Source organism: Taudactylus pleione, unplaced genomic scaffold, assembly GCF_031769625.1.
Source record: "Taudactylus pleione unplaced genomic scaffold, aTauple2 ptg000227l, whole genome shotgun sequence".
Lineage (NCBI taxonomy): Eukaryota > Metazoa > Chordata > Amphibia > Anura > Myobatrachidae > Taudactylus > Taudactylus pleione.
Window position 1 is genome coordinate 762,344 of NW_028284629.1, and position 17,714 is coordinate 780,057.

Genomic DNA, 17,714 nt, shown 5'->3' on the forward strand with positions numbered 1-17,714 from the left:
TCTGCAGTCAGGGTATGAATCAGATTCCGAGGTCTCCTCTCTGACAGAAGAAGACTTTCCACAATCTTCAGACATGAAAGGGTGATGAACAACCTAGTCCAATAAATGTGGAGGCTTTAAATGCCACAGTCAAGTCCACTTTACTTAGATGGTGCTCGTTCTCAGGAGGCTGCCTTCTTCAAATGCAAGAAGGAGACTGATACTTTGCCTTTCTCCACACACCGAGAGAACCTTTTGCTGAACCATGGACTCTCCCAAATAGACATTTCCAGGCCTCCAAGCATATAATGACTTTCTATCCCCTCCCTTCCTCTGACCAGACAAAATGGGAGCTACCACTATAGCAAGGCTGGCTAAGGCCACCACATTCCCTCTTCCAAATGTGACCTCTCTTAAGGACTCCACAAACAGTAAAATTGAGGTTTTCCTAAAATGTATATTTTCCACTGCTGGTGCAGGGCTATCGTTAGTCCTCGGCTTGGGTTACGTAAGCCTTAGAGAAGTGGGCAGATTCCCTGGATGAGTGACTTTGGTCTGGTGATCATCTCACACTTGTTGTCAGTAGTCAACAATATTCGGGAAGCAACTTCTTATCTAGGGGAGGCAGCTATTCGGCCTATGCGGTAGCTGCCAGGAGAGCTATCTAGCTCTGTTCCTGGTGCTCAATCTCTGAATCCAAGAACACCGTGGAATCCCTTCCGTTTAATGGCGAAGTTCTGTTTGTACCCGAATTGGATAAATTCATTGCAACTGTGGTGGTCTCGAACTCAGTCTTCGTACCCTCTTCGGCACCTACACCCAGATCTTCTTTCCTTTGTTCCTTTCATCCTCAAGGCAAGCTGAGAATTCATCCCTTTCTCGAGGAGCCAGGGTTCCTCATCCAGTAAGTCCAGGGCAGAACAACTTGAACAGGTCGCTGGATAGTTTAAAAACCTGTGGATAAACAGACGGCATGATGGGGTGGCCTTCCACCTGGGGGATGCTCACGAGGGAGGCAGTCTTCTGCTTTTCCCTGAGGCATTACTGTGGACAATATACGACTCCTGGGTGTGAAGCATAGTATTTTAGGTTGCTTTGGACTTCCAGGAGGCCACATCAGGCCAGTTCTTCACGATGGGTCTTCCTGTCTACCTCTTCAAAGGAAGAGCCTTTCAGGAGTCAATCAGGACCCTTCTGGCCTCCAATCTCATCACCCAGTTCCACTTACTCAAAAAGGGACTGGTTTCTACACCAATCTTTTCCTTGTACAAAAAGCTAGACAGATCATCCCATACCTGGACAATCTCCTCATTGGGCTTGATCACCTGTCACCCTTCAGTAATATCTCATCTTGACTGTTCAGGTCCTTCAGGCACACAGTTGGCTAATAAATTGGAGCATGTACAGCCATGGCCAAAAGTTTTAAGAATGACACAAGTATTGATTTTCACAAAGTTTTGCTTCTTCAGTGTTTTTAGACCTTTTTGTCAGATGTTACTATGATATATACTGAAGTAAAATTACAAGCATTTCATAAGTGTCAAAGGCTTTTATTGACAATTACATTAAGTTTATGCAAAGAGTCAATATTTTGCAGTGTTGACCCTTTTTCAAAACCTCTGCAGTTCGCCCTGGAATGCTGTCAATCAAATTCTGGGCCACATACTGACTGATGGCCGCCCATTCTTGCCTAAGCAATGCTTGGAGTTTGTCAGATTTCGTGAGTTTTTGTTTTTCCACCCACCTCCTGAGGATTTACCACAAGTTCTTAATGGGATTAAGGTCTGGGGAGTTTCCTGGCCATGAGCTAAAATTACTATGTTTTTGTTCCCTGAGCCACTTGGAGCACCTTGCCATAAGGCAAAAGTAGTAACTATCATTCTGGAAAAGGCATCGTTAGTCACCAAATTGTTCTTGGATAGTTCAAAGTGTTGCTCTTGGAGGATGTTTTGGTACCATTCTTTATTCATGGCTGTGTTCTTAGGCAAAATTGTGAGAGAGCCCACTCCTTTGGCTGAGTTATACCCTTGACAAAAGCGCTGTTAAAGGTGCTGAAACGCTGCCAGCACAAGCTGTTTGTTGTATCCATTTATTCCCGGAGTGCCGCCGTTAGGACTATATTTATCAGTGGACCTCAATGTTGAGGCTTACTGTGGAAGGCGCCTGGCCCAGAAACAGTTTTTCTGTCTGTCAGTTATGCAAGAACATTGTATTCCCATTTCCTGGAAAAATGTATTCCTATCACACATACGCTGAGTGCCAAAATTATTTTGACCAATAGGGTTAGTGTTTTGTTGAGACACAGGGCCTGATTCAGAGCCGCTCGCTCTGAATCGGCGTGGGGTTTTTTTTTGTTTTTTTTAACCAGCCCGCTCGCAAAGCTGTGGGTGACCACGCACAGCTTGTGCGAGCGGCCTGGAGCCAGTTGCGATTATCACGACCATCGGGCTTGCGACGAGACCCTGTGGTAGGGTCTCTGCTCCCGCAAGCCCGAGTGGACTTCCTGCTCTAATAGAGCAGGAAGTCCACTACTGACATCACTAGTGATGTCTGTAGGGCCGCCGACAAACGCCAGGCGTTCCTAAGGGAACGCCTGCGTTTGTGCAGCCTCCCCGCCTACAAAACGGGGCGAGCTGTCAATCAACAGCCGCCCCGTCTTGTAGCGAGACCCATAGCGACGGAGCTGCTGGGTCTCGCGCATGTGCCCGCCAGAGGCGGCGCATGCGCAGTGGGGGACCATCAACCTGTTTGCGAGCGCTGTGCGCTTGCCAGCGGGTCTGAATCTGACCCACAGTTTGCCCTTCGTACAACTTGAATTCTTAGTTGTACTAACTGTCAGTATGTTTTGTGGGACATATAAGCCCAAATACGATGAAGTGCATCTCCATAATGTTGCCTCCGCCAACCTGAACAGTTGTGATGATGCAAGACATATCCATGCTTTCTTGCTGTTATTTCCATATTCTCACCCTACCATCTACATGGTATAATTGAAATGTGACTCCTCAGACCACATGATCCGTATCCAATCATTTATTGTCCAATTCCTGTGTTCTTAAGCAAACTGGAAATGTTTTACCCTGTTTGCAGCAGATTGCCGTGGCGTAAGAACAGGCCTTCTTCTTCTGTAGCTAATATGATGTAATAAGCAACATAGTGCTCATTGAGTGGTCACGTGAATTAGTCCTTGATTCGTATTATCCGTAACTTGATGCACTGTGGCTAGTCTCTGGGACTGAACAAGTCTGCACACTCTCCATTCTGCTCCAGCAGCCTGTGGCATTGACGGCCGCAGGCCTTGCTCTCAGACCCAGTTTTTTTGTATGCTGGTCCACTCTGCGTACACTTTAACAACTGCAGCCCTTGAACAATTCACCAGTGCGGCTGTTTTTTTGGGGCACGTACCATTGTTTCGAGCTGCAACCAAGGCCTTCTCGAGGAGGAGACGCTCCCTGTGCAGAGAGGGACTCTGGTGACCCTTTACCTTCCAAAAAGGGGGTGTGGTTTAATTTCCATAGGCCACGACCCCTAAATGGCGCTAACTGGGGTCGTGCCCATAAGGCACACCTACCATTTAACATCAGGCTGGGGGCTAGCCCAGCACTCCTTCAGTTGCTGGGCATCCATTCCTCTACTCCGGGACCGGCATAGCTACGGCGTTGGGGGTGCCCAACCTCACGACCACCGACGGGACACTTCGGCCCGCGGGTTGAAAATCGGGTGGTTGGGAGGGGTACGCCCTCTATGGGGTGACGCCCCTGTTCGACCGCACTGGTCGAACATGCCTCGAGCCGGCCCTGGCGGCAACAGTCGTTCCACATTCTAAATCCGTCATATCACGTAGTTTACTCATAATTCCACTTCATTATTCTCTGCATAACTTCACCTTTACGTGCATCAGCATTATCCATTTATAATCATAAAGTGGTAATTTCTTGAGGCTTTTGTTTATTTGCAATTTGTCTTTTAATTGAAGTTTAAAAGTTTGAATAACTTTTTTTTTTTTTTATTATTATTTTTGAAACTTCTGAGTCTTATTCTGCATTATTGTCTATACAGCAACACAGTCTTACCAGTGGTATTCCTGGGGACCTCCCAATATGCAGTGCCGATTATGTGCATCATGCTGGGCATATTGGAAAAAGTATGGTGGTTTGAAGATGCCAACCAGACTGGATGGAGAGAGACCGGGCCCAAACCGTAATAATATGGTATGTTTGCAGTAAAACTACAGCTGATAAAACAGTTGGCTTCTGCATTTTGCAGGTGCTTACAAAACATAATGGAATGACTGTCAGTCACCATCTTTGACTGTATGAAGTCACCAAAATGGTTCATAGATACAATTTCATTTTTATTTACAGCTAATTAGTATAGACTTTAAACTCTAAGTATAGTTTTTCATAAGCCTGATGTAACCACTATGTAAATGCACACTGAAGCTATAACTGAAAATTTTAGCCAGTTCAGAGGCCACATGCAAATCCATTGTGCACGATCATTGTATTTTTGTGATGGAATTAAAATGTCTTTTTTAGTGAAAGTCTTGCAACAAAACAAATACCGAGTGCTGTCACATTTGCCTCATCACCTTAAATTGAATTGTTTTTTCTCCCAGTATATTGCTAATTTCTTATTTTGAAAGTAAATTATCTATATTTATCTTTATCTATACCTATATTATTTTTTTTAAATGCTTTGTCTGCGCATATTTATACATAGGTTTGACAATGCGTATTGCTCAGAAAGAGCAAAGAATTTTGGTAAGGTTTGGTTGTAAAAGCATTGATTCTAGACACGTGCCATGTGTATGTTTTTATTCCATCATGCAGATTAATCCTTGCATCTCTATTCAATACTAAAAGGCATTCAATATGTCATTAGGAGTCCATTATAATTCTTAGTTTTGTGGATGAAGCCCATTTTCCATAGAAGTGTGGAACATCTATACTACAAGAGGTTTGCTCACTCAACAAAAGATGCCATTTTGTAATTATGAAAAAATAGGCAAGCAGTTGTCTTATGCAATAGGGTGAATTTAGGGTCTCCATTTTTAATTGATACCTTCTTTGTGTTCCTCCTCCACTGTAAGTTATTGCTAAGATTATTCAAGGGAAGCCCCTGAAACCTTTGCATACATTTTTGAGTGTTTTGATATTTTATATAAAGCAGCTCACTGTACACATTAGTTGATGGTCTTTTGCAGGAGGACTATTCAAAATGTAGGATTTATTATATGCAAGTTTTGAATATAGGGTGTACGTTTGAGCTCTTAAGTTTTTCCATCTAAAACTGATTTAATCAGTTTTGGTTTCACTATAGCTGGGCAGACAAGCCCAATATACAGTAAGTGAGAAGGGGATATAGCTTTGTGTACACAAATGATGGACCATCGGCACACTTTGGGTGAGATGTACTAAGCTCTGGAAAGTGATAAAGTGGAGAGTGAGAAATGACCAACCAATCGGCTCCTAACTGTCATTTTGCAAACACAGCCTGTAACATAACAGTTAGGAGCTGATTGGTGCTTTATCTCTCTCCACTTTATCACTTTCCAGAGCTTAGTACATCTGCCCCTAAAGGTACATACACACAGGACAATCTGTACAACTAACGATATCGCTGAACGATTTCCCTTGAACATTCTGTAGTGCAGGACAAACAATACTTGTGTACACACTAAAAGATATCTATGATAGAGATCTATCGTTGAAGTCATCCTGCCACATCTCTGAACAGGCAATTCTTGAAGATATCATCGTCCCAGTTGCCCTGCATGTATGGAAGACCAAAGACATCGTTATCATCCATGTGAGTGCGGTCATCGTTGGTTGTTCATTGCATACACACTGAACGATTTATCGTTGAACGATAAATCGTTCAAAGATATCGTACCGTGTGTACGCACCTGTAATCACTTCAGAATGTCCTTTTTATCCATGCTTTTAGGTAGTGTAGGTAGATATCAAGAGAAGTTTAGTTTGTGATGTAACAGGTGTATTACAGTACATTTTAATTGCAGGAAAAGTGGAATGAAGAGGTTCCTAAATATATGGCGTGTGTTGGATATAGTAGTACATTGTTTGAGTGTTGGATTTGTAAAACAAGAAAAAAAAGTTGCAATGCCACACAACAGGGTTTTGTTTTTTTTGGCAATAAAATACATGCCAGAAAATCCGTGTTCTGTGGGTATGCAATCGGGAAGCCGACTGCCTAAATACCGGCAGCCGGCTTCCCGACTGTCATATCCCGGCAAGGGTGAAATGCCGGGCGTCTAGATGTAGACGCCCGGCATTTCCCCGACGCCGGGAGACCGGCGCCCAGCATCCCGATCGTAGTGATGCCGGGCGCCGCGAGCAGACAGCCACGGGGGGGAGGGTTAGGTTTAGGGCTCCCGGGGGGGACTTAGGGTTAGGCACCCCCCCGGGAGGGTTAGGGTTAGGCACCCCCGGGGGGACTTAGGGTTAGGCACTTGGGGGGGAAGTTAGGGTTAGGCACCCCTAAGGAGGGTTAGGGGGGTTAGGTTAGTAGATACTCACCTATCCACGATCGGGATTTCCAGTGCTGTCGGCCTTCCGCTGCTCGGAACTCTGCTGATGTCGGGCTGCCGCTGCCGGGAATCATACCAATTCCGTTCTGACACCAGGCTGCTAACCCTAAAGTAAATATTTATAGGTGAATTGTTCTGTGTTATCGGCCATTTATGGCTAAATGTGTATAAAAGAGCCTGACTGCAGTGTCCTTCATTGAGATTCTGCTGTTGGCTTCTGCTCCTCCTCAATCATCACTAATATTTTTTATTCTAATAAACTCCTGTAATGTTTACTTATATCTTTACTTTCTCATGGGTCAATTCAATTACCCAAGAGGAGGGTGAATTTATGGAAACTACAGTTATGGAAACTCCGCTCTCCTCCGTCATGGGCAGGACTCGTCATGGACTAGTGGGTTTTTTGTATGCATTCCTATGGGGCTCGCAAAATGTTACATGTTCCGGAGCTATAGGAAGTGCGGCGAGCCGTCTTGCGGTTAACTGAATAAACACTTTAATAGCTTTTCGTTTCTTAATAACCAGTCGAAGCACTATATGAATGGTCTTCATGTAGACAGAAACAAAATAAAAAGTAGAAAGGAGGGGGAAGGATGCCTATGTGGGTGTCATAAATTAGCGATATTCCTGATATTCCAAATGAATTTCCACCTGGTTCTACTGGGCGGATTTAATAGATTATCTACTGAGGGCTGAGAGAGTAATGTCCTCCATATCCATATACAGATTAAAACGGCGGAAGCACTCCTAAATTAATGATTTCCAGTGCATCTGAGTCATCGCCTTGGAAGCGTTGTTCAGATGTTTCGGCAAGAATTTCTTATTTAGAGATGGGGATGGATTTGAAATTGAAAAGGCAAAAATCTATAATCTGTCGGAATATCAGTACCACAAAGTTTTCCCTTGCCAATCCTGGGTAATCCTGGGATACATTCACCAAATATGGAATGGGAACTGAGATGACTCCCACAATGCCAGCACATATCAGGAACAGGAAGGAAACCTAGTATGTAACACAGTAGGACCTCTGTACGTCCTAGAAAGGAATTTGTAGTGGGTTTCTATAACAGACATACTTCGAGAACTAATATGCGTCAGTTGAACTAGTTTTCTCTTCCTACTTCATGGCAGCCATTACACGTGGGTTTACATCCCATCCTCCTATTACTAGACAATTTTTTTTTTCTCCTGGGACTGCCCCTTTAGGGTATATAGTCTCACTCCTCCCTTTCCTCAGTCTTTTTTTCTGTCTCCTAGCTATACAGTGTAGGGAAGTTTAATTTTTATTAGGACTTACCTCATCTTTATACCCAGTAAATGCGCCTCTTTGCAGCCGTGATCTGAAAGGGGGGCGGCTCCCCGGGGAGAGGTGGATATATATCATATGTGCTTCGGTGAGTGCTCGACTGATAATGCAGGCTTCTGCCATGCATGCGGCTCTTACAACGCTGACATATTGCTGCTACCTGCTCTCCTTACCCCCCATTCTCCATACCCACGGCATGGGTATAGTGGACTGAAGTGCCGCTCATTGTAAGGGCAAGCAGCTGTGGGGAATGGCCGGATGCGGGTGGAAGTGCCTATGACGCCATTGTTTCCCAGGATTCTGTGTGGCGGACCATGGCACAGATGCCGGCTGGTGGACTTAAAATGGCGTCTGCTACTAGGTTTATTATTGAGCTGCTTCGCCCTCAACTGAAAACTGCTTGGACCTAGAGTGATCCTGCTCATGAGCCTGTGTCCTCTAATATGGATAGCGAGCCTTCTCCCCAAAAGCCTGTATGTGCCCAAAAAAAGGTAAGTCCTCATAGAGGACACTGATAATATATTTATGACGGTTTGGGTGTATATGAAGGTTGCTAACCTATCCAGCAGTGTGTCTCCAGCTTCAGGAGCCAAGAAGATGATTTGTATAAAGAAGCACCTTGCATCTATCTGTCCTGCTTGTGATTAACCTTTCTCTGGTGATGAGGAATCTAAGTTTTGCAATGATTCGGTCTGTAGCTACACTAGTGGTTAATAATCAATCTAAACATCTGCAGGATTTAATGGATTGGATGAAGAAATCCTTTGTTACTAATGAAGAGTTTATGGAGTCACCAGTATCTAAAAGGTCTAGGTCACAAACTAGTTTGAATTGACTGTGATGCTTTTCCGGCAAATTTGATGCTTGAGCAACAGATGCAGGATATCTAGTGAAGTCTGGTGAAATACAGGATAGTGATGGAATATTTGACTTGGATCTTGTGGATAGTCTGTTAAGAAAAAATATATATTTATAAATCTATGAATTCTAAAGAGAATGTGGAAGATGTGCAGGATTTACTGTTTAAAGACAGATCTAAAAAAAAAAGAGATTTTCCAGTGCATAAAGTTATGAAGGAAATCCTGTGTAAAGAATGGCAAAATGTCGATAAACGTTTGGGTAATGTTAAGAGAATTGATCACATGTCTCCTATTAATGATGAACAGTTCTTAGCTTGGTGTGCGGTGCCTAAGGTTGATGCAGCAGTCTCCGAAATTGTGTCTAAAACTACCATTCCTCTTGAAGATGGAGCTGTTTTGAGAGACAGTATAGATAAAAGGATGGAAAGCTCCTTTAAGAAATTGCAGAGTGCCACTGCTGTCATTGAAATCTGCTGTCGCAATAGCCTCTGTCTCTAGAACTTTGAGACTTTGGGCATTTGTTATGAACACAGACCGTATTTACAGAGCAGTCTATAATGAGTAAGCTATATATTATCTGTGTGAAGAATCACTTGATGTGTTGGAATTTTCTGCATAATATGTCTGCAGGAGTGAACGGCGAGAAGGGCCTTATGGTTGCTTTCTTGGGCAGCGCATATACATTGAAAAAATAGGCTAGTTCTGTTACCTTTATGCAGGTTCACTGCTCTTTGGTGATCAGTTGCAAAGAATTATGCTTAAATCAACTACAGGTAAATCTGTAAAGTTACCTCAGGATAGAAGGAGCAGATATCATTCGCCATCTCCTAAACAACAGTTTAAGGAAGTAAGAAGTTATTTTCCTGGGCGGCAATACAGTGGCAGATATTCAATAGGAGAACAATGACTATCCAGGGTCCCTGACACAGGTGTTGGTAGGGGGCAGACTCCTACAATTTTCCAACAAGTGGAAAATTAATTTCCAGGACAAATGGGTGTTGGATGTAGTGTCTCGGGGATACTGAATAGAGTTTTTAGAGATGCCAAAAAAGTACAAGTTTTTGGAGTCAAGAGTTCCAGTAGTGGCTTTGGAAGTCAGGGCTCTGGAAGACAGTTTAGAGAAAATTATCAGTTCAGGAGCCATAGTGTGTGTTCTGTGGTTGGAAGAAAGGAAAGGTTTCTATTCTCCAATATTTCTGATGGAAAAACCTTCAGGGGGTTTCAGAACAATACTGGATCTCAGACAACTGAATAAATTTGTGAAAGTGAAGAAATTCCCCATGGAAACATTGAAATCCATCCTGATGGGTATAGGAAGAGAAGATATCATGGTGTCAATAGATCTAAAGGATGCATATTTCCATGTTCCAGTGGACAGGAGACATTGACATTTTCTGAGATTCTGTGTCAGGAGAAAACCTACAATTTTTCTGGTCTTCCATTCGGACTGGCAACTTCCCCGAGAACATTTACAAAGGTCCTGGTGGGCGTATCTAGATGATCTGTTAATTGCTGGAAGTTCAAAAGAAATAGTACTGAAGACAAGTAGACAAAGCGATAAATTTCCTTCAAGGTTATGGTTGGATTATAAACTGGGAGAAAAGACTGTTAAATCCAAGTCAGCAAATACAATTTCTTGGAGTACGGATAGACACCCTAAAATATGTAATGGCACTATCAGAAGAAAGATGCGAAAATATTTTAGTCTTTAATTCAGGTATGCGACACAATACCATTATACCTTGGATCACGTCTACTGGGAATGATGTCTTCCACAATAGACACATAATTTCTTGGGGAAGATGGAGGATGAGAAGGTTACAGTGGAACCTGCTCCGGTACAACAGAAAAACTTCCTCTGTTTTATCAAGTAAGCACACATCAAGAAACAAGGGATTCCCTATATTGGTGGACAAATACAGCGCTAAACTCCAGGACAACACCATTATCAGAAACTCCAGGTTTAGTCTTAACCACTGATGCCAGCTCATTAGGATGGGGATGCAGCTGCTGGAACAAAGTCAGCAGGGAGTCGGGAATATTCAAGAAAATATTATATCCTCGAACCAGAGAGAGATGAGGGCAGTCTGGAATGCGATTAAATTGTTTCCAAGGTCAGTTAAGAGGAAAACCATTTAAAGTTCTTTTCAGACAACAGATCGGTATTGGCTTATCTGAACTGTCAAGGTGGCACCAGAAGCCAACCTTTAATGGAAGAAGTATCAAGAATTTTGGAATGGGCAGAAAAACACTTCAGTTCCTTGTCGGCTCTTCATGTACCAGGGAAAGACAATGTTGTTGCAGAATTCCTTAGCAGACACCAGGTACTTCCGGTAGAATGGGAATTGGATGCGCAAGTATTTGACTATATTCGCAAAGTTTGGCCACCCACAAGTAGTTCTGATGGCAACACCTCAAAATGCCAAGCTACCAATTTTCTTTTCCAGATACCACATGCCAAAAACAGGTAGATGCTTTCTCCCTAATATGGGACTTCAAACTGGGCTATGTATTCCCACCGTTTCCAATGATCTCCCGTGTACTAAAAAGGGTCAGAGAAAATCAAGTGAAGGTGATAGCAGTTCTTCCTTATTGGTCAAGAAAGTATGGTTTCCAATGGTGATGAGAATGGTGGCAGAAGATCCTTGGATTCTACCGATCACACCAGGGTTGTTGCATCAGGGTCCATTGTTCCATCCGAATATCCAAGCCTTCGTTTGATGATGTGGAAATTGAAAGGAAACTGCTAAGACAGAAAGGACTGTCTGAACAGGTCGTACTTTCTTTATTTTTTAATGAGAAATTGTATCTTCAGATATCTATTACAGAATCTGGAAAACCTCTGCACTCTGGACAGGTTCAAGATTTGATATTATGAAGGCTGACATGACACAAGTGTTGCAGTTCCTACATGATGGATTTCAAAAAGGTTTAGCAACCTCAACCATTAAAGTCAAATAGCAGCATTAAGTGTGTTTTTGGATAGAAGATTATCTGTCTCGTAAAAATGTTTTGTCAAGCAATGAAAAGAGTACACTATGATGTTAGGTCTAGGAAAATAAAACCAAGGGCGCTAATCTATTGGGTGACGGTATAAACTCCAATAACACTGCTCTCAAAAAAAGGGTGTTGTGCCCTTATATAACACAATGTAAAAACAAAATGACTCTAAAGACCTCAAACAGAGAGCGCTGTTCAATTGAGTCAGATTAAATTCATATATTTAAATAATGACCTAAAAAACCTAATTCATATAACAATATACATATTGCCGGCACAATGAATACATAAAAATTAAAGTGTCATTACTCAGCTAATAAAAACAATAACCATAAAAGTGAAGGAATTATCTATTCCAATATTATGGACATATAGATAGTTCCTTATCCTAATAGCAGCAACCAAGAACAGCAGTGTCCCAATCGACACCTTTAATAATCCACACTTAGGTAAGTGATGTTTGTTGAAACCCACACTTGGTAATATTCCTTCTGGAACTGGTTAGTATCCCTCAAACAGAGTAGCAAAGTAGCTTTGATAGCAAACAATTAGTGAGTTAGTATTGTCCAGAAAGCAAATTTGTTGTATCATGCAGTTCATGCTTCTCTAGATGGTTAGTGCGGCTTTGAAATGGTTAATAAGCGCTTATATATTAGTGTTAGTACTGAGTTCATGCATGTTAGAATAAGCAGCTATTGGTAATCCAATTTAATTCACCACATACATATAGTTCTGCTGCTGTTTGGGTATAGCTTCCACAAATGTTAGGAGAGCTTGTTGTAACCATGCAATCCCTTTTCCCAGGTAAGCACAATAGCGCTATGACAATTGTCAATATGGTTTTTACCGCTTTCACCATCAAGGTACCATGTGTAACGGGTTTCTCCGCCTATTGTGCACCGTCAGCGGCTTCATCAGACACTCGATAGGTACCTCTGAACTCTTATTTATACCCCGTTCTGTCTCCTCATTCATACGGAGCTTGTGCATGCGCTGTATGCGTCATGCGTTCCAAGCCTCGCTATGGATGTCCTTTTATTTATAGAGTGCGGTGGCCTTCTTTGGAATGTTGTTCATCGGCCATTTTGGCGCATGCGTATTACACGCCATGTGTTTCTATCCTCTCTTTGGGGTTTCTCTGTTTATAGAGTAGAGCGGCCATCCTTAATATATTCAAAAACTTATCCGGCGTCCATTTTGGATCTATCCCAAGCCTCATTTTAGGGTTTCTCAATTACCATGGTTATATGGACATATCTTATAACGTACAAATCGTACTTTAATTGGTTTTGAAATTTGTTTTTGTTAGTAGTCATCATTCCAATTGTATTACATATTCCCTTTTTTTAATTAATTCTTTCTTCTTATTTCTCTATAGAACCATAAAATAACCTAATACATTATACTACATAATCATTCTACTAATAAATACTATATATATGATCCATAGAAATATTAATAATGTAAAGATTGCAATATTTAATAATTAAAATAACACTTAAACACTAAAAAATCTCAATAATATACTGTCACCAGCTATTTTAACTTGCAGTGAAAAAAGGCTATTACTTAGTATGAGTACACGTATATTTTCTGATTCCCATATCAAGGCTTATAGTTTTGTATTTCATATCCTACATTATTTATCAATTAATTAGCCAATTGGTACTAATATCAGACTCTTTAAATCTTCTTAGATTAACTATGTAGGAGGGAGTATCTAAACACCATTCAATTTGATAGTATCATTTAGTCCTTGTGGGACCATTGTTTGGAGCCCAAATCTCCAATAAGCCTCCCTCCTACATAGTTTTGAAAATCTATCACCCCCTCTTGTGGTAGTCTGAGTTTGTTCAATAGCTTTGATTTTAATTAATTCCAAGTCCCCCATTGTGCAGTCTGCAAGATGTTTATATAGGTTATTATTCTTAGCCTTTTTCAGAATATTCCTCTGATGTTCCATATATCTAATATTCATCGTTCTCATAGTCCTCCCTACATATTGCAGACCGCAGCCACATTGTAGGATATATATTACAAACGTAGATCTACAGTTCATAAAGGAGGTTATCTTGAATTTTTCAAGAGAAACAGATGAAACAAAGTCAATTATTTTTTCTCCGAATGTATACATGTATTGCAATTGATTCTCCCAAACCTATGAAAGCCATTTGGGTTTTGGGGCAAACATAAATGACTACTTTCCTTATTTTTAGATCTCTTAATTTTAAATAAACTAGGTGCTAGTTTTTGTTACAAATTAACCGATTTTCTGAAAATAACATTGTCGCTTAGTTCTAGTGTACTATTCAAAACTTCATCTAGTTTAAGTAGAGGAAATTTTATTTTAATTGTCTAATCTTATGTGATTCTGAATTAAATCTTGTCACAAAGTTAATCTATCTTCATTTATAAATTCTTTATTTCTACTTTTATTTAGGAGGGAAGTTCTGTCTATTAGACTGATACAGAGTCTGTTTGCCTTGAGAGGGCTTCTGTACTGGAGCAGTTTCTTTTCAGCCTTAAAAACTGGCCTTTGGTACATTGTCTTTCCATTGTTTCAGATGTCCACTACTGGAATTCAAATATCTATTTTGATCCACCTCTTTCGTGTAGGTTTCAGTCATAATGATCTCTACCATGAAATGTGATATCCAGAAAATTAATACAATTACTGTGAGTAGTGCTCGTGAATTTAATACCAAAATCATTGTGATTAAACCTATCCAGAAATGCTTGACAAGGTGCTAAAACTTCATCCCAAACAAAAAATAAATCTATATACCTTCCATAAAGGACTAGACCCGCCCCCAGCCTGCTCCCCCAAATATGGTCCTCCTCAATTCGCCCCATAAATAGGTTTGCATAGCTGGGGGCAAATCGAGTCCCCATGGCAGTACCCCCGTACTTGTGAAAAAAATTGAGAATTGAAAATAAAATAATTGTGATGTAAAATAAACCTAATCGATTACAGAATTAATTCCTTAAGTACTTTGGTTATTGAATCATCGATAGATAGTATTCTGTAGCTTTTATCCCTAATTCATGATCAATATTAGAATATAGGGAATCTACATTGCATGTTCTAAATTTATAACTAGATTTCCATTCAATTTTCCCAATTATTTTCAAAAAATGTGTAGTATCTTTTATATAGGATTTTAGATTCTTGACACATTTCTGCCGAAAACTATCAACAAAAAATGAAAAATTATTTGTCATGGACCCCACCCCCGAAATAATTGGTCTCACTGGTGGATGGTGAAGTGATTTATGTATTTTAGGTAAATAATAAAATGTGGGTATAACTGGGTGTGTGGAAAATAGTGACAAGTGTTTTTGGATATCACACCACACGTCAATGCATAATCCAGGATCTTCCTAAATTCATCCTGAAATTTTGATTTAGGATTACCAGACTGCTTTCTCTAAAAAATCTCGTCATTCAGTTGTCTATAGGATTCATAGTACAAATAGCAGCATTAAGTGTGTTGTTGGATAGAAGATTCTGTCTCGTAAAAATGTTTTGTCAAGCAATGAAAAGAGTACACTCCTGTTACGTCTGTCTTATCCCCTTGGGACTTGAATCTAATTTTTAATGCATTAATGATCTCTCCATTTGAGCCATTACATGAGATTCCATTGACATTGTTAACCTGGAAAGTGGTCTTTTTAACTGTTATTACTTTGGCAAAAAGGGTTAGTGAACTACAAGCATTATGGGCAGAAGAGCCAAATTTAAATTATATTGCCAGATAAAGTTGTGCTAAGAACAACCCCAAGTTTTCTGCCAAAGGTAATAACATTTAATTTACATCGAGAAATCATTTTGTCTTCATTTTTTCCGCAAGCGAAGGAGGAAAGATTGAATAAGCTGGACTTAATGAGAGCAATATGTCTATCTAGATGGAGTTAGAGTTTAGGAAAATTAAGCGTCTGTTTATCCTGCATACAGGTGCAAGGAAAGGTGGGACTCCCTCGGAACGGGCAATAGGGAATAGGGTCACACAGCTAATCACGTTTGTATATGAGGAGAGTGGTCGTAAAGTCCCAGAGAATCTGAAAGCGCGCACTCAGCTAGGGCAATGGCGACTTTGTGTAGGAAGGCTCAAGTGTCTGTGAAAGACTTTTGTGCAGCAGCTAAAACATAGAATTTGAGGGCAGATAAGAACCACTTGGCCCATCTAGTCTGCCCCTAGGTCGTTTGTTCATACCTTTTCTAAACTTTATGCGTTAGATGTTGCAGATGCACATTTGGAAGCCAAGTCTTTAAAGGGGCATTGGCATAAATAAATAAATATAATCAAGCATGAGGTTTTTTTCTGTTGGATTATTTACTATTCCTCCCTGTGTATTATGTTTGGGTATGTCCAACGTGTAGGAAGAAGAAAACAGCAGATTACCTGATTATTTTGTTTCTTCGAATTACTTCATGACAACCTTTAATATACCATCCCTAAGTGTATTTTTTCCCCAGATACATAATGTGAGGATAAACTCAAAAGACTAAGGAAGGAGTGAGCCTCTACACCCTAAAGGGGCGGTCCCAAGGGGGGAAAAAACTTCCTGTCTAATAGGGGTATGGGATGTAAACCCACGTGTAATGGCTGCCATGAAATATCTCGAAACAAAATTATCAGGTAACCTAATTTGCTGTTTTTTCGATTGGGAGTCTTCCGTAAGGCATGGTCAAACTTTGTCATGAAGATGTAAAATCTGGTAGATTGGGGTATAGGACCATGTCCCGAAAATGGTAGACTCGAGAGATTAAGTGGCTTACAGCAATTTAGAAAAGCACCACAATTCAAATGTGGTCAATTGTTGATGCAAGAGAGAGGACCAGAACAGCACATTCATATAATGCCAAAATTGGGCATAAGACCAAGATGCTGAGTCAGGCAGCGGTAAGTGTTCACGTAGTATGGCAAAGGACCAAGCAAAGCCTAAACCATCAGCTCACTGACCCGCAGCAGGCCACCTGTATTCCTTGAAGCGGCAAGAGGATACTGTGAATTATGCATTAGGGAGATGAGAGGAAAAATTGAGGATATAGAAGACAGGCTCCTAAATTTCTTCCAGCAAGCCAAGGTAGGGCCCACTATGGTGGGAAGAGAGTGAAAGTACCAAAGTCCAGGTCAAGGATATCTGCAGGGTTATGTAATGAGGCCTCCTTAATGTGAACCCACGGTTTAGCAGAAGATGTGGTCGATCAGGAGGCTATTCGGGCTAAATAAGTAGCCTAGTAATATTATAAAAAATTGTGTAACTTGAGGCCACCACAAGATTTGTATCTGTGTATAGATCCTAGAGTCTGTGAGCCCCCCTCTCCCCCTCCATACAAACTCACTAATAACCCCTTAAACTTCCTTTAAAGGAACTTGAGGGGATATGGATTCGAATAGTCTGGAGCAGATATAGCACTTTCTGCAGGGTATTCATTTTGATAATATTGATTCGTACCCAGCCAAAAGACACCTTCAGAGCACTCCACTTCCAAAGATCACACCTTTCTGCATGAAGTGAAAATTCAATTAGAACAAGTCGTTGGTATTCTTTTTCCCAAAACGCACCAAGATATTTAAGGTGGAAGAGCTGCGAAGTATAGGCGAAGGAGTGACCGATTGTAATTACTATATGGGGAGGGATTGAAAGATTTAAGGCTGTTGATTTGGAAAAATTAATTTTAAAATTGGAGGACACTAAATCTGTCTCGTTCCATTGGAACTTTCAAAGGGAAATTCCAATCACCCTAACAAAGGGTTGCAAAATGCGGGCATGGCACTGCCCAAGTGCTCCAGCACCCCACAATAAAGCTTCAACCCATGCGGTTGAATGCTTTCGCTGTGTCAGTGGACAACAGGAGTGTATGGGACTGCAAATCCGATATAGAATAAACCAAATCAATAATTTTATTGGTGTCCTTGGCCTCAATACCAGCATGGTTTGGCTGAATGAGGTCAGGAAGCCAGACTGTCAGTTGATTTGCTGTCAGCTTTGCAAATAGTTTTAAATCCACATT

General features: G+C 41.1%; 1 protein-coding gene across 11 annotated transcripts in view; it reads left to right on the forward strand.

Annotated features, from left to right (window-relative positions):
- Positions 1-17,714, forward strand: part of MTA1 (metastasis associated 1) — a 276,561-nt gene that overhangs the window by 132,076 nt on the left and 126,771 nt on the right. For all 11 annotated transcript variants that reach the window (XR_015879326.1, XM_088479146.1, XM_088479148.1 and 8 more), the window contains exon 13: positions 4,039-4,190. Coding sequence is in view for 10 of the 11 variants with exons in the window: in XM_088479146.1 (XP_088335272.1) it covers positions 4,039-4,190 (152 nt within the window). In the remaining variant the exon portion in view is untranslated. The remainder of the gene's footprint in view (positions 1-4,038; positions 4,191-17,714) is intronic.